The 24,129-nt window shown below is 40.9% G+C and overlaps 1 protein-coding gene across 2 annotated transcripts in view; it reads right to left on the reverse strand.

Moving 5' to 3' along the window:
- Nucleotides 1–8,285: 8,285 nt before the first annotated feature.
- Nucleotides 8,286–24,129, reverse strand: part of LOC121300152 (chemokine-like protein TAFA-2) — a 28,646-nt gene continuing 12,802 nt past the window's right edge. For both annotated transcript variants that reach the window (XM_041228598.1, XM_041228597.1), the window contains exons 2-6: nucleotides 22,804–22,916; nucleotides 12,845–12,994; nucleotides 11,940–12,064; nucleotides 10,162–10,241; nucleotides 8,286–8,830 (exon numbers count right to left, since the gene is read on the reverse strand). In XM_041228598.1, coding sequence (XP_041084532.1) covers nucleotides 10,218–10,241; nucleotides 11,940–12,064; nucleotides 12,845–12,994; nucleotides 22,804–22,915 — 411 coding nt within the window. In that variant the 5' untranslated portion in view covers nucleotide 22,916 and the 3' untranslated portion in view covers nucleotides 8,286–8,830; nucleotides 10,162–10,217. The remainder of the gene's footprint in view (nucleotides 8,831–10,161; nucleotides 10,242–11,939; nucleotides 12,065–12,844; nucleotides 12,995–22,803; nucleotides 22,917–24,129) is intronic.

Below are 24,129 nucleotides of genomic sequence, written 5' to 3' on the forward strand. Positions count from 1 at the left end.
TATTCGCAGGGAGATCTAGGAACAGATTTCAGCTGACTTTATATTTGCATACACACAGAGCACTGTGACATTCTGCGCAGATTATTTGTCCTGCAGTGTTTGTTATTTTTTCCATATTATCTCAACCCGTTCTTGACAATTCCTGTTCCTAACTCTAACAAGATGAATGACTCAAGCATGTAGCTTTCTGACCCACAGTATTTTAATCTAACATCATCTCTGTAACGCTCTATAGCACATCGTGTTGACAAGCCAGCGATGAAAGCACATGGTACGTGTCACATGCTGTGCTGCCAGACCGATCTGTTACAACACCCAGAAAACACTGGGAGAAAATTAATTAAAAAAAAAAAAAAAAACTACCCAGGCACTTATTTCTCTCTCATCTTGAAAGCTGCAATATGCTTGCCAGCACATCGGTGCCGAAACACCATGGAAGACAATTGGGTTAACCAAGCGAGTGAGGAAGACATCAATCAGGATTAGATATTCACAGGGGCCTGTCTACAAAGTGCTATAGTCTCATAACCTCCACCAAAGCAGGCTCTTGACAAGACAATCCATCTACCTCGTTGGCTTGTAGATGCTGATTAACCTATTCAAATCTCTCCAAGACTTTCCCTGATAGCTTTTCCCAAAGGCAATCCACCGAATGTATTCCTGACTCGCCTCACTCAAGCTATGGGCAGCCAGCCAGGGCTGTGGATTATCATGGCAAACTTGGGGGGTGTTGGGAAGGGAGAGGTGGGGGTACAGCATCTGAACTAGCCCACCCCCGCCCCCCGCCCCCCCTGGAAACGTACGCTGCTAGCTCCACCAGGAAGTTACTCAGAACGGTTTTATACTGGATTGCCCATACTGTACGACATGAAATTGCATACACCTGCCTTAGAATTCACTTTGATTAACATTATAATTCACTTGGATTAACACTATAATTCACTTGGATTAACACTATAATTCACTTGTACAGATGCCAACCTGTGCATGGAATATATGTCACGATTCAGAAGCAGCACTTTGTTTCATGCTTGACAGTAGTTCCTGAGCCAGTTTGTGATTTATGTATTTGGTGACACTCTACAATAAGCAGATGTATATTGTTAATAATATTTGTGTTTATTTGTTCTTACAACATGTGTGTCACAAGCGGTTTACTTTGTAAATACAATCACAGCACTACGTTAGCCACTGGACACGATTAAAAGGGCGTTGAAATGCACTGTAGTTTTTAACTTGGGGAGCACTTTGGGTTAAGAGGGAACTTCTCACTCTACTGTACACTGTAAGAAATGGTCCAGGACCCTCACAATGTAACAATGTGTCAGCACACTGCCGTGCTGGTTCATGTGTTCCTGTGCAACCAGGCTTGCAAACCACATCAAACCTTATCCACAGGGATCCAAATGGGGTTTTTTTGGCATTGCAGAACATTAGGAAACATGCCGTTTAGAAAACAGATCCTTTGTTTCCAACTGCCGCCAGGACTAGACTTGAAAGCAATTTTAAATGGAGCAGCAGAAAGCAATGATCAAACCTCTCTACACTGATGCTGGAGGTTACCTAATGAGCAGTCAACACACTGGATGCAAGAGGCAGGTTTTAAAAAGAAATCTGGACATGGTATTCTAGCTGGGCTCTAAGTAAAGCCTTATAGTCGTAGCATAACTTCCCTAGACTTGTATTCAACACTTTTTGCCTTAAATGCCTCACCAAGTTGCTAAGAACCTGATCTTTACATCCAACATGCATTGTATTTATTAACATTTCAATTTGTTTGTCGCAAGTTTTTAGTTCTGGAGAAGGTCAGGAATCACTGTGCATGAAGCGTGGATCTTTAGAATGCAGTTCTGCTAAAGCAAATGCTTTCTGCGCACAAAAAGGTTCCTTTTCATGTATATGAAAAATCAATTTCAGAAACTCGCTTCATGTAATGCATGAAAGTGACTCCCAGGGGAGACATTATAAGTGTACAAAATATCTCGCCCCGTTTCAATAAATGATGGCAGGGTATATTGCCTTGTGATTAATCTTCTTTCATTATGCAAATTGACTTGCTTATCTCAAGTGACATGAATCCGTTCCCTGTTTATTAGCAGGTTTTCAGGCAACATTACTTTATATATTCCTTATTTCTTATGCAAGCCAATTTTAAATTAAAATCTCAGGTCTCTGGTGCACCGTTCCCAAATAATCTTTCCACTGACAAAATACTAAATTAGTCATTAGTGTAATTACTTTTTACTAAATTGCCCGGCCTTTTTTGATTCTTTCCAATGGTTCTGTGGTCTTCAAAAGCTAATTGCCCGTTTTATTTCCAGTAAGGGCTTCTATTTCAACTTAATAATAAAACCTGGCACATTATTTCTTCTTAGATCTCCCTGTGCTCCTCCTTTTGGATCTTTGGAATCCGTTTAGGTTTTTCTGTGGACCATCTGAGCTCATCCGGATCCTATGAGAAGATCAATCTCAATTCTCAAACCTTTGTCAAGTGGGGTCTTAAAGGATCCAAGTGATTCAGCATGAGCAACATAGCGGTAACCCATTCCAGACACTCACCGCTCTGTGTGTTGGTGCTCTTAAAGTATTGCTTGGGGTTTGTCGACTTCTTTTAAAGTTTCAAAGACTCCAATCATGCCCCCCCTCCCCCCTCATTTGTCTTTGCTTTGGGCTAGATAGATTCAGTTCTTTCACCCTTCAAGCCCCTAGAAGGGCATCATTGATCAAAGTATTTGCAACAAAAATGCAATTAGCACAAGTTTTTGAGACAGGGGTACAAAGCTATTTTCTTTTATCGTAATTGGATGAGTGGTTCTCTAGGTGTGTACACAAAATGCAAGACAAGCAGCCTCTATACGCCACCGGATTTAGCTTGATCACAATAGGGCAGGCAGTCATCCAAAAATGAAGGTAAAAGACAGTCGAAAAGCTAATAATAGGTGAGAAAATTGTTAGCAATCCTTTAAGGTAGCTATGCCATTAAATGTAGAGCAAGTTTTGCAGAATATGAACTGTATCTATACAAGTGGCAAGTTGATAATATAACAGATGGCAGGGAGGAGAATTTCATTTAGTACAGGTGTACAACGTGAAGTGACAGATGCAAAAAAACAACTTTGTAACCAGAGAACACTAAATACTTGGGTGTTAATTAGAGCAAAGTTTTCACGTTCTATAAATATCGTACCATGAAGGCTTGTTATTTCTTATCTTACATTACGCAGTTAACAGTAACAACTCTTCCTGTGTGCCTTTGAATTTATTTTTCTGGTATAAATGTCAATGGCTGAATATTCATGCAAAGAGGAATGCATTTATTTCCTTTACAAACCCCTTCTCTCTGCAAAGGATTAAACTGGGATTGGAGGCACTGTAACATTCAGTCATGGTTTTAATTGTATATTTTAATACTCAAGGGTAATTTAGTTTCCTTTAACAAAGATACATTTGAAATCTCAATAGGAATCTATGCTGAAGAGGATCTTTCTGCTTTATACATTTCTTATTTCTACACTGCACAGATTGGATGGCAGCCCACACTTAACAGCTCGCAATGTGAGCCAAAGCACTGTTGCAATGGAAACGTGTGTCATTTCTAGATTCCTGTTGCATTTCTGCTGCTTGTTCCTGCCCAAGTCTGCAGGCTCGATACGTCCTGACCTTCTGGGAATGCCAATCGAATGCTGTAGTTTTCTTTAGCATTGTTGCAGATGAAATCCACGTTGCAGCATTTCTACCCTGATGGCGACGGTTACTCTCAAGACAATCATGCACCCGGCCACCGTGCCAGCATTGTGCACGAATGGCTTGAGAAGACTTCTGGCATCTTCCATGGCCACCACAGTCCCCTCATCTCTGTTCAATTGAGCCCGCTTGTGATGAACGATTCATGGTTGCATCAAATTATATAGTAATGTTCATAACTTAATACACCACATTACTTTCTTGTGCAATTATTCTCATTGATCCTCTATTTGCATGACACTCAGGAACTGGAATGGATGTGCATGTTGATAAGGATATTAAAACTGATAATCCCACGAATAGACTATTCACTGAAACCCCATGAAGTAATTTATAAAAGCCGGATGCACCTTCCTGAGATCCAACTTACAGATGCACTACAAACAACAGCCATGGCTGCCTAATCCTATCGCTGCTGTAGAAGAACACATTTGTATTGTCTACTGCGTTTGCCAGGTATCAGGGTGCAAAACTGACAGCGGTTTCTTGTCTTTAATCCTTTAATTAAATGCGTTGACTGAGCTTTCAGGATTTCTTCAAAACTAAAAAAAAACAAAACATCTGAAGTTTGATGCATATTGCATGCAGGCAACGGGGGTAAAAGCTGTATAGAACAGCAGACACTGGGAGGTGCACTGAAGAAGCATCAGGATCCTCCATGAACACACCCCAGGGCCGTGTCCACTGCCTCTTCCAGAAACTGGGAACTGGTTTCATTGCTTCGCTTCTGTTAATCACCAGTGGCTTCCTTACTGTGTCTAATGATGGTGATTATGCTTTAAAGTGTAACTCTTGATTATTGGGATCAATAATGAAAACTTGTTCAATTTTTCTTAAATCCTTGTGCGCTCCTTCACACAGAGAAACAGGATTTCAAGTGGCACACGTATGCATCTGTGTTTAGCTGACACCACTGTTTGTGAACAAAATGTGTGATTGCTTGAGCCTTTTTGGGTTGTGTTTTGCACTGCAGTTTCCTGTTCAAAAAGCAACACCAGCTGAGGTGTGATTCCAATTTTTTTTTGTTTTTTATTTCAGCAAGAACAAAGAATTTATCACAGGCTATCGGCAATTCTACAAGTCCCCTTCGATACCACTTTACACTGTGTCTCTAATTACTGTGTATTTACATAGTAGTTACTTAGTAAATACATGTGTACTGTACTTACAATGTCATTAGACATAGTTACAATGCACTTAATGTGTAAATCTTTTTGCACGATATATGTAAGTACACAATTGTATCAGAAAAGGGTAAGGGTTAGAGTTCTGGGTGCATCAAACAGCACTGCCTGCTAAATGCGCTGCATTTTATTATAAGCCAGAACTAGTTGGCTGTGCAGTTTGTTTAGATGTCCGAAAAGCAGATGCCACTGCCGGCTCACCGCATTTCTGTTTGCCACTCACCTGGCTGTTGCTGACCCAAGTTCAAACGCCCCCTTTCTCAAGCTCCTCTTTGTTTGCAGGCAGTCCCTTCGATGCAGTAAGATCACCGGGTAGCATGAAGAGGTAATCATGAAACAGATACAGCCTTCTGCACTGAGCCTGCATCAACAGGAGGTCACAGCAAGCACCCAAAGCTCCCCTGCTGCTCGAGGAACAAACACACAATGCAAGCAAACTGGGGGGGAGGAATAACTCCACGATAACATAACACATGTTTTACCACTTAATATTTTATTGTGTTACGTTAACTGAAAGAAGTAGAAAATATTTTATTTACAATTGGGGTTACAAATACAGCACTTCCGTCGGCCGGCAGTTAGAGTATATTCTGGGATTGAGGTTCGGAGTGTTCTCACGTTGATTTCAAACTTTACCAGGGACTTACACAAAGGCGGCTCTTATACGTCATTGCATCAACCAGCTGAGAACAGGACAACACGGCAGCCTGGATAAAACTTCTTAAAATGTCCATTTTACCACAAGAGGGCTGCTGGTTCTACATTTAAAAAAAAAACTTTTTTTTTAGCACAACGCTTAACCGATATTCAATAACAAGCGCTAGAAACCCAAGTTTGAAAGAAACACAAAGCAGTTGTTGTCCGTAATCTTGCTCAGTACATTGTAAGCATGAAGCTTGCTTCCTTTTTTTACCAAAGACAGACTGATACTGCACCAGGAATACAACATTTGAAATAATGGTTTTCAATGATGCCTCGCTCACCACAAACACGCACTTTCCAAAAAACAAAACAAAAAGAAACACACGTTTCCTAATTCGATATTTATAAAGAAAATAGGACACTGTTTCTTTTTTTTAAATTTTACCACACAAGCAGTAGAGTTGCGCAGAGCAGTAAACTCTCTGTCAGGATCTCTGGATCGGGGGAGTATTCCAGAATTACATTTCTGATCATGTTGGGCGTAAAACCAGATTCCTGTTAAACAGCTAGTTCTGTGTTTCAACACGTGAGCAAGTGTTCACTGCGCAGCAACCAGCAGACCAGGAAAGAAGACTGCATTGACTAAAGATGCTTACACTTAATACCAATATGTAACACAGCAGAGCTGAGTGGACTACAGACTGGGCAAGGGTTATAGATTCAAACTTGAAACAGCTTTCGGGATTGGAGCCAATATACATCACAGGATGTAGTTAAGTACCCGGAAGAGACCACCTGAATTTGAATTATAAATAATCGATTTGCATACCTGTGTTCACATAATACAAACACTCAGGGCTTCAGAACAGAGAGAAGAGTCGTGCTTTAGGGTAGTTATTTTAAAGCCCAGGTTAGCCAGGCAGAATAAACTGGGTGTGCAACATTCAATAATTCTCTCACCTGCGTACCATCTTATTTGGTTTGTTTTCCGTTACATCCTTGAAACTGAAACGTTTGAGCCCAACATAGTTCAATATCTACAAAAGAGCGCTGCCAGGTCCCCCGCAAACTTCAGAATCATTGGACCCGGTTAGTAAATCGAATCCCCTAACTAGCCCATCACAAAGCAGTTATCAACAGGGACAATTGCACAGGTGCGGAAGGTGAGGCTAACGCTCAAATCAGCCTCATGCTGACGGCTCCTGAAACCGCTGTGGGGAATGAAACACAAATCGTGGTGTTTAGTAAACAGTGTAACAATGCTACGGACCTTGCAGAGCTCAGACGCTTTACAAATAAGTAGCAAGGATGCGATTGAAAACAGAAACAAAGTAACACATCGCACACGCTATGCGTTCTAATATTTTAATAACACATACAGCGACAATATTATTGGCCTCTTCTCTTATGAGAAATCTTTTCTTTTTTTTTTAAATGTCTTTTCATTTGGCAGATGAAGATGTTAAAATGAATGTAAACCAATGTCCTAATCTTGTATTGGTGAAACCCTTGTTCACAACAGGAAAGCGTGTACATGCTTTTGAATTGAAATCCAAGAAGTGCTTTTCTAACATCGAGTTTACCAGGCTGACGGCACTTCCCTTTTTAATTAAATCTGAAGTCTAATTGTAAATTAGCAGCACAGGCTCATTTGCAAACGACATTATGCTAATACCATTACCCTTGCCTTTTAAAAGTCATCTTTTTGACAGGTGTCTAAACAGACCAAGTGGGTTTCTCTGCTGGAATGCAAATTATATTAAACACTTTAAGGAAGGCCTTACCAAAAAAACTTTAAAAAAATACTGTCTTAAAAATGCCAGCTACAGAATTCGATTAGCACTGGCCAGAAAAGCCACATGCTTTACTGAATAAACTGCATGTTGCTACGCGTCTCTATTTCAGCAGAGTATTAATATATAATATAATATATATAGAATATATATATATCTATATATATATATATATATATATATATATATATATATATATATATATTATATATATCATATGAGTATACGGATGAGCTGCAATGGACTGGACAGTTTAAGACAGGTCAGGTTTATTATTTATTTATTATTTTTTAACTCAAAGAGATTTGGTGTTTGCTTAACTAAAATTTGTTCATTTGCGTCTTATAAAGTGCCGTGTCACTTGAACGACCCCCCCTTGATGACCCACTTGACGTAAACGAACCCCTTTACTTTATTACTTAATAAAAGTTACTGCTTATGCACATCAATGAAGGAGACAGTACGCGGATTGTTTTCGGGACACTCTTGGCGCAGGCTCGCAACCAGCTGGACATGAGTCTGCCCCTGCGTGTTGTCTGACTAAAATCGCACAAACCGGGACTCCCCCGCCCTGTGACATCATGAACCGACAATTCTTAATATAAAATACACTAGAAAGTGAAGGTCCTGGACCGCCCTTCATAGAGCTGACGGACGGGCGAGTGAAAGTTCTCTGTAATGAAGGATTTGCACTATTTTGATAGAAATTACTCACCATGTAAAACCTCAAGCATTACAATTTGAAGCCATGTTTTTAATTTAAATGAAGCAGATAATGCGCTCACTTTACTTGTTGATTACAATAAATTCATTTGCCCGGGGGTTGGGCATGTAATTAAACTGGCCATCAGAAAAAGAACCTCAATTCAGCCACCCCGTCCACCTCTATTGTGGGAGACAACACTGTCACGGTTATATTTTACAAAGCCAACAAACAAACAATAAAAAAAGAGTGTGCGACAGCCTACAACCCGCGAATTGAAAAAGGTCTGACCCCATCATACAGAAGCAGCGACTGTACAGTATAAACAAGCGCTTGGGCAAATGATGTGTTAGCACAGAGCAGACACCTACAGGAACACGTCCGTGTTGTTTAACGCAGCTCTCTGATGTTCGTGCGTCTTCAGGGGCAATCCTTCAGATTAACCACCAACCCGAAGCGCTCGAAAGCCCGTCCGCTGCTGCGCAAAACGTCTAGCAAATGCTTAAGACAGGTCCTGCAGGTTTCGAGTCCTGGTTTCACAGGTACCCAATGTTCCCATGCCAGAGTTCCTCTTGTCCCAGCGAATTCCTCAGTGGTAATCTGGTCATTTTTTTAAATGTTGTTTTTGCATAATGCACCGCGCAAGTTTCCAACTGCTGGTGTCCGCCAGACAGGTAGGCGTATGTGTCTGTTTGAGCTTGTCTGTGTATAAAACGCTGTCCTTCATGTTGCGTGTCGGATCAGGTGTAGGGCTATCGTGTGACCTGCATGGAGATAAAACAAAGATGTGCAAGTATCTGTGCAGTGGATCTTCCACAACTTCAACACGCTCCATCACAAAGAAACCTCGCAGGCAAACCGTTCTGTGCCTTAATCAGTCTACTGCTTCATTACGGTGTGTGGCGGTGTTCATTAACCAGCTGGGGAGGGGTAGCCCCCCCTCTTTGTCAGCTGTGTGTCAGCAGGTCCCAGCGCTCTGCTTTGTCTGGGATAGAGAGGTGATGAGGAAAAGAAGGAAAGTACAAAAGAATTTAAGAAAGTTTTCGAAGGACAGGAGGCCGTTTGCAAAACGTCTCCTCAAACGTCCCGTTCTTCTTTCTTCTGTCACACATTGCCATATTAAAAAATGTTTTTTTTTTTTTGGACCATGTCCCTGCTATTCATGACTGAAAGCATCCATCATAAAATAACATTTTATAAAAGATGCTTTTTTTTTGGTGTCAGCTATTGATTCTTAAATACAATAAATAATAATAATAATAATAATAATAATAATAATAATAATAATAATAATAATAATAATATTTGATTCCTCTACTGATCCATCATCCATCTTTAATGGTGTTTATCTGGAGTTGAATTTGGACTGTCGATTATTATGTTGGATGCTAATGGCTCTGAGAAGGAATCAATGTGATAGATTGGTGTGTCAGTCCACCCCGAACCCTTGGAAAATGCTTTCATTTTTGTATCATTACACAGGGGCAAGTATTGATCCACAGGAAAACATATCTCGTTGCAAACCTTTTTTCCCTGGGTTTCATTCATTTATTTAACTGTTCTGTTATGAGGCTTGGATACCGGTGTGCTGAGTGAGTCCTGCAGCCCGGGAATCGCAGGCTTGCATCCTGGCTTGGTGAAGCCGATCAAAATGCACAGGCAGCTGAAGAAATCTCAGTTCTATAATAAAAGCCCCCTGTCTAATTAATAATTAAATAAACAGAACATATTAAATTACACCCCCAGTTAACCACTAGGTCACAATGCACCAAATAAGTCTGGAGTTATTAGCCCTGTTAAAGCAGTTATAACTCCAGCCCTCCCACACCTCTTAGCCTTGCGCCCCACACAAAATAAATTAAACTGTTTGATCAGCAACGCGGTTATGATTGCAACCGCTGAGGTGGAACGGCAATGGACCGTGTTTGGCCTTGCAATTAAAATACAAATCCAGTACTGCAACACATGGGGATTGCACAACAGCAGCCCCTTTCGTTTCAGGAGCGCAGCTGCAGGCATCCACAGCACAATGCTAGTCTGCATTTCCCTCGAAGGAGCTATCTTTTGTTAGCGGGTTACTGGGGTCAATACATACCTTTGTTGTTTGAAGTACGGGCGCCTCCACTATATCCCCGTGGCTAGGGATATTAGTCATCCTCCACGGGGCATAATCAGCTGTAAATTAGAGGGTTCATATTCATTAAGCACAGTAAATTGGCGCAGATAGCAGAAGGACAGGGTATTGGCATTGCACAGCTAGTGGATCGAATAGGCTCTAATGCAACAATACTTTCAGATCAGCTAACGGCCATTTAAAGTTGACATCGACAAAACATAGAAACATAATTCAACTTGTGGATGCTGGTAATGCATTTCATTTCATTAGGATCTGGGTAAGCCCACGCTGCAAACGCTTTAGTTCAGGCATCCGTTATGAACAACTGCAAAAACAATAGCACAAGTGTATAATAACTGTACTGCAAAAACAAAGCAGCCTCTTACAATTACAGAGACAGGCGTGTGAAGACAGACAAGAGAGGTATAGAAAGAGAGACAGACCTGAGGACAGGCAGACGGACTATATCCGTTACAACTGATTATAAAAAAATAGCAGAAAAAAACCCAAATAAATGGCAAAAGTGTGAAAAATAGTCTTTATTACTTTATTACTAATCATATTGTTACTAGCATAATTAATAACATGTTTATAGAGCGTTTATAATCAATTATATAATGGATACCGAAACTAAAGTGTTACAGAAATCTACACTATAAAATGTAATTCCTCTGCAAAAAATGTTTTTTTGTATCGGGCGAGTGATTTGGACTATGGGTCTTACTCAGTATAGTGCTACTGGCTTATAGAAGGAAAACACAGAAACAGGATGAATTATTTACTCTTGTGTCTGCTGCTTTCCACCTCCTTCAATACAAATAATAGAGACCAAAGGGCTTATAAGCATGTGTTATCCACATGCAGCGTGACCGAAGGCTGAAGGCTATTGTGTCAAGCTGTGAGCAGAATGACAGGCGAGGACTGAAAAGAAATTTCCCTCCCGTTGTGGTTTTGTGATGAAATGTTTCCTAACAGTGCTGGTGTTTCTGCATCTTTTGATTCAAAGTTTGAAGGTAGAGCTCTCTGGGGGTTTTCATCAGGTGACCCTCCCTAAACCCATTTCTTACGGAGAAATGCCTTTGGATAAGAGAGGCATGCTTCAGGCTTTGAATTGAGAAGCTATGTGTTTCTGTGCTTCTTGAATGTTGTTAACTTCAAGCTGTGCAAAACATACTGCTGTTAATAAACTCTGTGCCCATGGAGAAGTGGTGTTTGCTTTCAGTCTTTTATTGCAGTACAAACAATACACACCTTGAGTTTGATTTGAGACACAATTAATCACTACACCCCCTTAACTGTGGGTACACCATATGAGTGCAGTCTGGAGAACAGAAGGCTCTGTCATTGTTTGTGTTTGGTTTATAAAGTGTACACTGGAAATGCTCCCAGTTACCTTACATCTCTGCTAGAGATACGCAACTCTGCCTGTGTACTGAGATCAAACGGTGCGCCTACTTTTAAAATCCTTCATCTAACATGGGCTAGCATGCCTTTGTATATCAGGCATCTCCTCTCTAGAACTGAGAACGGAAAATCTGCCTCTTCACAAAACCTTTTTAAAGCATTCATAAATATTTATTTTAAATCTCACCATTGCAAATCCTTGCATTTAACATTTCTTTCTTTGAAAGAGCCAAGAGTCAGTTAACAACATAAAAAGAAACATTTCAAGTTTCATGAAGCAGGCCCGTCGTTGCCATGAGAACGGAGTAGGCCCGTTGCCGTGAGAACACAGTCTGAAGTGTGGAAACACATACCTTGGTTGTTTTGACTTTGTTTCCTGTACTGCAGCTCCAGCCAGTTTGATCCGGTAAAACTTTACACTCCTCTGCTTCAAGGCAAGGCTGCATTTGGCACCACCATTTCTGAATGACTATTGAAGCTGCATGTGAAAAAAAAAACAGACTTGAGATTTCAAAGCGCTTTTATCTGACGGAATGATTCCACAACTCTATCTGCTATATATATACAGCCACGGAAAATGAACTCACTTTGCTTCGTAAAGTCGAACGAAACCTGCTGAACGATGTTAACATATTGAATTACACACCGCTTTGTAGCTTTCCATGTGCTTAATGAAAAAACTGACAAAAATTGAAAGATGTGACATTTTGAAATTTAACATGAAATACTGTGCTACTATTATCCAGTAGACTTTTGCAATATCATTTAGCAGTTTCTTTGATTACATGAACAATTACATAAAATAAATATATATATATATATATATATATATATATATATATATATATATATATATATATATATATTCATATCGTTTTTTTCTTTTTTATTGAGCAACAGAACAAATCAATTTCATCCGCAAAATGAAGAAAGAGCTCGTCTTTCCCCCGAGAGGGCAGCTACCATTTGTGTCAGCAAATGAATACTTGGTTACACTGAATTAATCACTTTTGGTCTCTTTGGCACTGCAGGGTTTAATGCTGAAGTGAAATTGTTTTCATCAGCATCTTAGAACATGCACAATACAGATTCAGCCTCGGGTTGTCTGCTTTTATTGAAAGTAGAGCGGATGCCGTTTTGCTTTTAAATAGCTCCAACCTTGCGTATATCTTTGAAAACAGCTCAACACGTAGTCAGAATTCTACCACTTGGATAAAGTTAAAAGGTTGAAACTAAACTATTTTTCAAAGTGGCATACCGTCCACACAGGAAGGGGCGGCCCTTGTTGTACCCGCCACCTGGCCTGGGAAGCAGGAACACTTCACTGTCTGAGATCTCTCCTCGATCTTGTTTCTGTTGCAGCATCGGTGGGCAGCGATGACCTCACAGGTTCCGGCTTTGACGTGAACTGTTAAAATACACAACCGGACAGGGTGAAACGAGCTCAGGGAATATATCGCTGAAGCAAATGGGGGCAAGCCACCAAGCTCTGTACGGCTATGAGTCGTCAGCACCGTTTTCTCCATCAATGCTTCCCCTATTGACTGGAAGGCTTTCAGGCAGTCACATGGTCTGACCCAGAAAAAAAAACTACTGGGGGCAACAGTAGAAAGAAAAAACAGTAAGTAAAGCTGAAACAGACACCCTGGAGGGCAAATCAAGCAAACTGAGAGCTTGAGATGGAAATATATGTAGGCTTGTTTTTTTAAAAACTGCACATTCGAGACCTATACAGCTAATGGCAGAGCACAATGAGTACGACTCATAGAATTGTTTTGTTCGCTACAATCACAGTGCTTTAAAAGGCTTTAGAAGTGATTCACTTGAATCAACACTAAAAACCCAGTACTTTTCTCTGTGAGCTGTCGCGTCCAGTGAGCCCCACTGGAAAATCATTCAAACACAGACCCAACCACCTTTCCTTTCTGGTGTCTCCATGTGTTATAGTGATGTCACAAGGGGTGGGGGCGGGGCCAATCAATCAAATCAGTATTAAAAAGAACGGAGAGACTGATACAGGGTTGACAGTTATCTCATGAGCTGCTTAACATTGACTGGCGAGCTGCCTGACTGCTCAAACCGTGCAAAACCATTTCTGTAAAATAACAGACACCCTACGACATGATGCACTCAATTATTATAAATCATTAAACCTGGAAACTCATGTCAAGGTAGGAAGGAGCTTCCAGATGGTAAAGAGGCTTTGACCTTTCGTTATACCTTGGAAATTGTGCCAGGGTTAATACAGAGCCCTTTATTTTGAGCGGAGAAGTACGTTCAACCTTCAGCTATAAAAGACAGAGGCGTAAAGCAGTGATTTCTTTTTCAAACTGAATGACAGTGTCCTGAAAGCTTAGGGTTTTTTTTTTTTTGACATTCTCTATTTTTAATGTTGCAGTGCAGACTTGTTCCGCAGAGGGCATTTCCTTTCGTTCCTTTTCTTCGTGGTGCGACAGAGAAGATTGCATTTGCTCAGTGTTGGGATCAATTGAACAGGAAGCCCTTGAAAGTTCACACACCTCAGCTCAGTTGTCCCCTTTCTTTGGTTAATAATCTTGAGGCAGTTCTAGTCCTGTACAGATATGCACATGGAAGCCACAGGGGGCCACTGGGGGCCCCAGAAACAATGGAAGCAGCAAATCCTAGCTGTCAAGATGTCATGTACAGGTGCATAGGTAAAACAATTTTTTTAAAAAGCATGTCAATTAGAGTCTTTTTTTTTTTTTAAATGTAACTAAAAAAAATGTAATCCATTGCAGTTACAAATTACTGAAATATGTAATCAGATTACAGTGGCACATTGCATGCAATGTGATACTCCCCAGCTACAGGTACATGTGTTGACATTTCTGTCAAGATTCGAATCCTCTTCCTCTAATCTAATCAGGGCAAGCATGTATAAAGTCTATTTATTCATTTGAATGTGCAGGAAACCCAGCCAGTTATTTCACAGCTATTGCGCTCCCAAGGCAAGCTGTACTGGAGGTCAAGGTGACCCATCAAATTCCCTCAAGGGTGCTTGTCACATCTTCCAGGTTTCAAGTCCCTTCGCGGGGAACGTTTCGTAATTTAATTTCACTGTTAATTAAAATCTCTTCCCAATCAGAGAGGCACATTCTGGTGTCAGTTATACATGACCCCAGGAGCTTGTCTTTTAAACAGTTACTAATATATTCCCGTTCATTCTCGGAATAATGATTCTGCTTATTTACACAGCGGAGTGGAGATTCAACTCTGTCATGAGCTCTGTTTTTCTATCAAGGAGCAATGCGCTAGGAAAGGCTGTGTGACACAACTGACACAACAGGAGAACAGAAGGAAGATGATGAACGACGCTTGCATTATCAGTTTTCACCTGGCTTTGAGCTTGTCTGCATAACACTGAGTGCTGGGAGATGAACAGCCTTCCCCTTGTCCCATTGTCACGTGATATGAAGGAGATGGCTGTTTAGTTCATAGAGTGTCCAGAAGCCTCAAAAGAGGGGGGGGCGTGTGTGTTTCTGCAGCTAAGACTACCTCAAGCAATGTAAACAAACTGGTAAGCCAACAAAGTTTCTGATGTGCATGTGATTGAGTTGGGGGGCGCTGCCAGGGGTCCTTGGCGGTCGTCCATCAGCGGGAGGTTCGGCTGCAGGTTCGATGAGAGGCCTCAAACACACAGACACGCAGCGTATCATGGAATCCAACGTCAGACTTTAATTATGTCTCATGAGTCATACATGACTCTGTTCCCATCTGTAGCAGTGTTGATCCTATACACATACAGGCGTTGGGTGTGCTGTCTCTACATCGATAACACAAAGGAGGAACGGAGCATCACAACCCTCCATTTAAACCGAACTCCCTCTTTCATTAGAGTCTCCCGTGACCTTTAGTCTCTCGCACTGTCGTGTCTTAAAGGCACAGAACTGAAAACGTGATAACGTAATCATCACAAGCGCACAGAGCACTGAAATCTAGACTTAATCTGTAGGACTTCATTGGAAAACTGGGGCAGGTGTATATCGTTCAATAGACACATTTTCTCTGTTCATGGGCGGTGCTGCTGTGGAACCCAACGGACAGCAAGGCATTTTCTCTGGAGTCGGTAGTGCATGATTGTATCATTATAACTGATCTTCAATAACCCCCAGCCCAGAATCCCTTCTGTATTACAGTATATTGATCAGCTCGTTATAGTCACTCCCAAAGGACTCGAGCAGTATCTGGTCTATAATTGTAGTGAACTATCAAAACATAATTCTGCATAGGGCTTCGATTGATCAGTATCCTGGTAACACTGTTACTCAAAGAAACGAGCATTGGAAAGCCTTTGTAATATGAGAAACAAAACACAGGGGGAAATCTCTACCGGATGGATTAAACCCAATCTGAAAAGTCACATGTGAACAAAGACCCAGCAACACGCAAACGCGGGCTGTGTTTACTGAACAGAACAGCAGACTGTGTTACAAACCTCCAGCACATTGGATTTCTTGGCCATGTTAGCAGTTCATCTAACATCACTAGTTACTCGGCACACTAAGACATCACTGCTTAAACACAGGTTTCAATGCCGTTTGCAACCTCCTTGGGGCAGTTTTTGTGGCTCAAAAGGACTGAACGTCCTGAACATACTGGTGCCCGTCATGAATCGCTAAATGAAAAGGAAACAGCCGAAGCAGGAATAATATATCCTGTTGGGGGTGCTAGGCTTCTGAAATTGAGAATCTGGCCTGGCCTAATTAAAATACATACTGGGGTTGTTATAGACTGGTTCAATTTGCAGCCAGCATTGTAACGTTTCCCCAGTGGCAATTAAACAGTTAACAAGTTTCCTCTCTGAGTACTCACTGTCAGAGATGCACTTTTGTAGCTGAAGGTGTTAGAGTCTGCAATCTAATCAGTGCAACAATACCATGTGAAGAAAGAAAGAAAGAATGAACGATCAGTGCACCATTTTATATCCTTTCTAACCAGCTAGACTGATTTTATTTCCTATGCTATAAAAATATAATAAACATAATAAAACACAGAAAGGAATCTTAAAGACTCCATGAGATAAACGTGAACACACACAGACATGCCGTGGATTGGGAAGGCTTGTGCCGAGTAAGGTGGTGTAAACGAGTATCGGTGAAGATTATATCGGCAATAAAAATGATCAGCGATCAAAATTATTCCCCAATATCACACCATCTGGTCCCTTGCTGAGTGCTAGATACTGCTAATGAATTGCAAATCAATATGATTAAGGGCTACTCTGCACACCAAATATGTCGTAGATAATAGATACTGCGTATTGACACGTTCATTTCTGACACAGTGTGAAGAGTAGAACTACATTGGTATGGTTGTACTGTAAGTCTATTTTGCAGCTGATGTTAAATGCATTTATGCATGCATGCATACATGCCAGTAACGTGTTATGGCATCCAGATGAAGTAAAGCAGGGAAGGACTACATTGGTACTGTAGTACATGTCAGTGGAAATGTTGTTAGCTTATATGGGATTTGCTAATGGTTGCCTCCATAACATTAATCTTGTGCTGTTGTGCAATGATTACAGTCGTAGAAGATTATGAAATAATGGATATATTAGGAAGGGGCAAAAACATATTGTTTTGAAAGCTGGCTCTTGTTTCTATAAAAGCAGAGGTGAGTATGGCAGGCAAGTAGAACTGAAGAACAGCTTCATTATACTCAAAACACTGAGAAGATAACAAGGCAATAACACAGTAATGGAGTTCTTGCAATAGAAACCATTTTTAATTGCAAGTATTATACAAAGGTACAGGGACGGTAACAAAAAAAAAAGTTTTTAAAATGTCGAGCTGCATGCTGTTTTGAAAAAAATGCTTACAATAATTTTTGAGATCACAGTCATAGTAGCTGATCACCACCCTTTATGCTAATTCAGGATTCATCCATCTGTAAAAGATAATTGGATAGGAAAGATCCTGACGCTTGCATGAGGTTTCTAATTGAGCTTTAAGGGGTCTCAGCGTGTGCTTCTGAGAAAGATAGAAATGAACGCAGTGCCTGTTGAAAACAGCACCCCGATGACCACATTCTGCACCGCTCTGCACTTCTCAGAACAATCAGTAAATCAGCCAGGATGCAATATCCCAGAGAACGCAATACATCAACTCTCGGTTTCAAGACCAGGCACGCTAATGTTGACTTAAAAAATTTATACACAATGATTCCCATTTGTGCTTGTCAACTTTTATGGGCTATTTTATTGACCTTTGTTGTTTCCTCCTCATCATAAAAAATGCTGCTATATTGCAGCTGGGGTTGAGCAATGGCAGAGTAGAAAGGGAAATGCCTCTGTCGGGAGCAGAAGCAGAGCTTTGTTACTAATTTGCTATGCCAAACATCACCGGCTTTATTTTTTACTGCCTGCATATCAGTAAATATTCACCCTTACAGTAAAGCATCGCCATGAAATATTCAGAAACTTCTGGCCCCCTTGATTTGAAAGCCAACTGCTGATAACCTCATTTGAAAGCCCTTATTGGTCCACTTAAACACTTCCATGCACATTAAAGATAGACAGCTTAATGTAACTGATCAATTGAAAATGCAGTAAATGGCTCCACCTAGACAAGTATGTCAATTCCAAATTAGAGCTATCATCACAGGAAAAACGTTGCTGACCACGGCGAGCATCGCCAGCACTGAATGGCTTAGGATAAGAAACGGCAAAGAAAAGTTTACTGGAAATTGGAGAAGAGGTTTTAAAGGTAAGCAAATAAGGTGATGATGTAATAAAATGACTGATTCACAGTATGCTTAATAACTTCTTGAGCTCTTAAAGATACATGTAAAAACAGAGAGATGGACGGGTGTTCAGACAGAAAGACACCGCCCCACATCCCCACAATCTGAAATGTGGCACACAGCCGGACAACTGCCATTACTATTTTATCAGGGAAATATTAGAGCTACAAGAATGCTTTTGTAATAACTGGATATTTAGATAGCATTTTTTTATTGGCTGAAACTCAATTATAGAACTTATCCATATATTATAAGATGGTATCTCTTATGTCCTTTCTCTCCATAGGCAGAAAAGAACTTTACAGTCTATAGAATTTCACCCAAATCCGTTCATTTGACATCTACTTAGACTAAAAGAGCTGCATTAACCGTTAGTTTAATGTGGATTAAATACAGTAACAGGCGCCAACGCTGAAGCTTAAAGCCTTATAAGACTGAACAGCTCTTGGATCGAACCCAGTGCTCGTGCGTGCATTATCTGAATCTGTGGAGCGCGGGTCACATTTTATTTCATGTCTTACTTCCCCTGCATTTTGCGTATGGGGACAGAGGCCTGTGTGGAATAGTTTCAGCGCGGGGTGTATTGTTAATGTCAAGACCCTGTAGTGCAGGTTTAATGAGGAATGGCCCCTCCAGAAGCCAATGCTTCACTAGCCTAAGATGAGTTTTAATTGGAGGTTATGGGTTAGATCTTCATATATTAAGATGCTGTCAGCAGTTTTCCTTTAATTGTATTCATCAATGCAAATCATTGAGGCGCTTCTCCTAACTGCCTGAAAATTAAAACCCAGGGTTTCTTTCAACTGAGGCTAGCTGCAGGTAACTGGAATCCACAGAGGGCTGCGCTTTAACCCTAATTAGTCTCTGCAGTTTGCTCCCTTGTATACAAAGAAATTAACGAAGGGGGGCAGTGATTTTGTTAGCAATAAAAGCGCGTTTTAAAAGAGATTAGGATGATTGCTGACTGGGTTTTATCGAATGACATTTGCATGTTATAATCAGGGGTAATGTTTACAGTTACCTTGTTTTAACTGCCCCTAATTTGCAATATTTTTATAATAGATCCTATTTAGGTATATGAGAGAATGCAGGTGCTCTCGGATTAAACCATTTATAGTAGATGGTGGGTGGGGGGGGTTTGAGACTATGCGAGGCAGCTTCAGTGCACAATATTTCACCTTTGGGTTTCAGCGCATTGCTCATATGCCTCAGAAAATCAGTCTCAACGAATGTTTTCAGAATACATTTTTTTTGCTGAAATAGTGATTTGAACTTGAACAGCAACATAGACTCATACAGAAACATGCCAGGATATTAGGTAAGAAAGGTCTTTAATAACAGCAGCTCAATCTAGATAAAATGGAGTGTCCAAGTGCAAACGGAGACGTCTATAGGAGGCTGGGAGTGTCCGATAAAAGCTTGGCTTAAAATCATCCCGCTATTAAAAACTCAAAAAAACCCTCAAACGTTTCGACATCGACATTGAAAAATACGGCTATGTACTCTTTAACACGTGCTGTACTTCGGTGTATGAGTGCCTAATCCCATGTCCTTCAATGCACAGTTTAACTGCATTAATTCTCATTTAGCTACAGTGTGTTACTGGCGAATTCCTGATCAAGTTTACTGCTAATGCTCAGTCCCTGTGAATGGATTTTTAAAAGTGTTTTGTAAAGAGATGTCTTTCTTTGTGTTACCTGAGATGCTACACTCCACAGATTACTGCACAAGGATGAATTCCCATTAAACAAAGTGCAAGCTGCGCTAATGAATTCAATTAAGAGGCGTTGACGAGGGGATCATATTAATAGGGCAGTAGCAGAGATCCATCGTCATTAACTAGAAACGTTATCCTTTTCAAAGGGCGGCTCTAATTGAAAGAGGCTTCCATCTCCTCTCGCTATCGCCATTGGTTACAGTGCCTGCCTTTCCCACAGTGTCCTGAAGTTCTTTCTCCCCTCCGCATTCCCGCTCTGAGGGCCGATGCGCTATCCCCCTGCCTTAGCTGACCCCAAAGAGGGTCACAGGTCGTACCCCAATGCGACATCCTGGGCCCAAACTCTCTACATCACTCCCCTATTCAGTTCAAAACCGTCAAGTTGTCAATGCTTATGGGACTGTTGCCTTGCCATTTGAAAGTAGTGTGTTGAGGATCCAGATTTACAGAGACAGATGTATAATGGACGCGTATGTACAGATAGAGAGTTACTGCTTGCTATGGACATTCTTCAGGTATTGCTAGTATCACTGTCTGGGGTGTATTTGGGGCATATGTTCAGCTGTGTGTATGCTACACTTGCATTTTTACATTGCAGCTGACAGTGTGATAATGCTTGATCAGGACATTTTAACACAAGTTATTAATGGTATAAGAATCTGGGGGTATGGCATCAATCTAACCATGGTAGTGTTTTGTTTTTTTTTTCAAATGAAACAAACAAAACAGACAGCGTAATTTCGTATGCAGTCTTCACTCAATTATTACACACTGTTATTTGGTGCTTTTTAAAAACCACAACATTGCAATTAAATCTAGAGTACCTCCTATCATCCGCTCTCGAAAAAGGATGGGAAACTGAGAAAAAGATATTTAAATGGGATTGTAAAATGTTTTTGATGCTTTAAAACGGTGAGATTATTTATTGTTTTGTTTAGTTTTCTTTGATGCTTCAAAAGTTCATTAAATGGTGCCTCTTTCTCTTTCACAGAACACAGGTGAGTGAGACCTGCTGAGGAGCGATCCCGTCATCAGAACCACACTGTGGCTTTAAGCAATGTTGTATTCTGGTTTGGATGCGCTCCTGCCTCTGTTCTGTTCCTCAGGGTGCCATTGGTGCAGGAGAGCTTTGTTTAACTCTTTCAAGCCTTCTTGCTTTCAGCTGCATTTCAAATTGCAGCCCTGCAGTGAATCGGATGTAACAAATTTGAAAGGTATTTACGGTCCTTTTTTTAAAGGACGCCTCGCAATGCTGACAACAAACGTGTATCTTTGCTGCATCGCTGTTGTTGGTGTCGCAGGAATCTAGTTGTCAGTATCAACCAGATCTTTTTGGATTATAAATCCTCGATTGTTCACCAGGAGAAAGTGAGTTTCTCTGCTAAACATTGCAGTGTTTCCAGCTCCTGCTGCCTTCTGCAAGTCGTTTTCCGTTCCGTTCAAGTACCCTTGCTTTGGATCGCGTAACATGTAAGTTTGATCGTAAATAACGAGGCTGACGGCTATTTAACTGATCTTAAATGTGATGGATGGAACCATTAAAATAGGATCAAAACCTGGATTTGTTTTAAGGAACAAGGAAGAGAGACTTGCATGCACTGGGTTAAATTCACAAAGATATTACTCCAATTAACCATTAGCTCAGCTTTTTTTTTCAGAAAGGAGAAAAGCACCCAAGAAAGTTAATAAATAAAAACCTCGGACTTTTAATTCAAGGGCTTGAATGAAGTGTTAGTTTGTTTCTTTTTCAGAAATATATATATATATATATATATATATATATATATATATATATATATATATATATATATATATATATATTTTGCAGTAAAGTATCAGAATTCAGCCCAAGTGGGTGACTGTTTAGACAAATGCCACCATTTAGACCAATCTAATAACCCAATCGATCTAGCTAGAAGACTTCTGACATCAGTACTGTTATATATTCTCCTGGACCAGGCTGTGTTTGTTGTGCATACAAGGCTGTGAACACTTTAACTTGTGTCAGTGACGTGCACAAAATGGTATTGGTCGTAGAATTTTAAAATAAAACCTCCCCACCACTCCCCCCCCCCCCCCCCCCCCCCTCCCCCAAATGTCATCATAAAAACTGACAAACTGGACCATTAGCAGACCGTTAGAGCCTTGTAAATAGCTGGCAGAGCTGATTTGCATATTAATATGCTTCACATCCAGGCTCAGAGGAGGGCCAGCGCTGGTTAATGTGCTCCAGAGAGAAAGCGTTTGAGTCTTTTGAAAATGCTGATCTCCAAAGAAATCTCAGAGAAACCGGTTTAACAGGTAAACTACAGTCCTAAAGCTGGGCAGTGGGAATACATGGAGAGGTTTACAGTTACTCAGGCTCCTGTAATTACATACATGACTGTAACAACTGACACTGTGTGGGGGGGGGGGGGGGGGTAGTGTAATTAAGGAATAGGATTTGTCATCTCTGAAAGTTCCAATTTTTTAAGGTTGAACTTTCAAATCTGCCGCTACTGTAAAAGGTCAAAGGTCACAGTGTCCCATGACTTGTCTGGACAAATAGTTGCTACAGGTACTAACCAAACAACAAGGATTCTTCAGGCAATTCTTCATTATAATCCCCCTCTATCAGTGAAGAAATTACCATGTCAGCACATTGCATCCCCTAGCAAAAGTATAATGGAACCCACTCTAGTCTCTTCGGAACTCCCACCTCCCAGAAAATCTACTCCAGTGCAAACGTGGCCTACCTGTGTGGCTTCTGTGGGCTGATGCCTGTGTTAGCCTCCCCCCTAACGTTATCAGGCAGAAGGTGAGCAGAATTACCCATTTACACATGCTCTGCAGATCCCTCTCGCTCATTCTGGAACAAAAAACAACGACAATGACAATTACTTTCAGCAGCATCCCTTTGAGCACTTTGTAACGTGCGTCTCAGAATGCATTTTCAAGGAAGGCAGAACGAATGCTGCCCTTCAGTTCCAGTTGCCTGCTGAAGACGTGCATGCATTGCAGGCTAGATTCCAAAGGAACTGCTTTAATCAAGCTACTTTGACTGATCTAAGTTAAATATATCGACTGGATGGCAGGAATACTAAAGACCAGCTCTTGAACTCAGGTGAAAGCACAGTACTGAAGTGACTGCAGTAAGAGCCATTCACAAATACTGCAAGCATCTTTCTATGAAAAAAGAACGCGCCATTCGAAGCCGTCAATTGAAGCGCCACTCCTCAGATTTGGTGAACACACACTAACAAATAGCACTACCCTCACAGTTTAAAGTGTACTATAGTGAGTAGGCATGCATTGTAAACACCTCTGCTCAGTGTTTTTTTAATGGTAACCCAAGGATAATAGCATAATATAACAATGGAAAAAGCAGAGCGAAAAATGCTAAATTTCAGTGCAAATTTACAGTGGTAAAATGTAATATCCTGTGCATGGAGATGTTGCAAATGGGTCCAAAAAACATTTTCCCCAGAACTGTTACCTTGACTGTAAATGTATAACAAACCCCACACAGCCTAGTCTTCATGCACACATCTCAATTCACACAGTCTAGTCTTTGTGCACACATCTCTACTCAATTCACACAGCCTAATTTTCGTGCACACATCTCTACTCAATTCACACAGCCTAGTCTTCATGCACACATCTCTACTCAATTCACACAGCCTAGTCTTCATGCACACATCTCAATTCACACAGCCTAGTCTTCATGCACACATCTCAATTCACACAGCCTAGTCTTCATGCACACATCTCAATTCACACAGCCTAGTCTTCATGCACACATCTCAATTCACACAGCCTAGTCTTCATGCACACATCTCAATTCACACAGCCTAGTCTTCATGCACACATCTCAATTCACACAGCCTAGTCTTCATGCACACATCTCTACTCAATTCACACAGCCTAGTCTTCATGCACACATCTCTACTCAACTCCGATGGAATACTTTTCTAATACAGGTAATCCACACCGTCTGCCAGAGCATGCGCTCCCTATTCCTAGAATTATCATAATGCTGCCAACTTACACACTGGGGGACGGAATGCTGTTTCTTGCACTCA

This window comes from Polyodon spathula, chromosome 25, assembly GCF_017654505.1.
Source record: "Polyodon spathula isolate WHYD16114869_AA chromosome 25, ASM1765450v1, whole genome shotgun sequence".
Taxonomy (NCBI): domain Eukaryota; kingdom Metazoa; phylum Chordata; class Actinopteri; order Acipenseriformes; family Polyodontidae; genus Polyodon; species Polyodon spathula.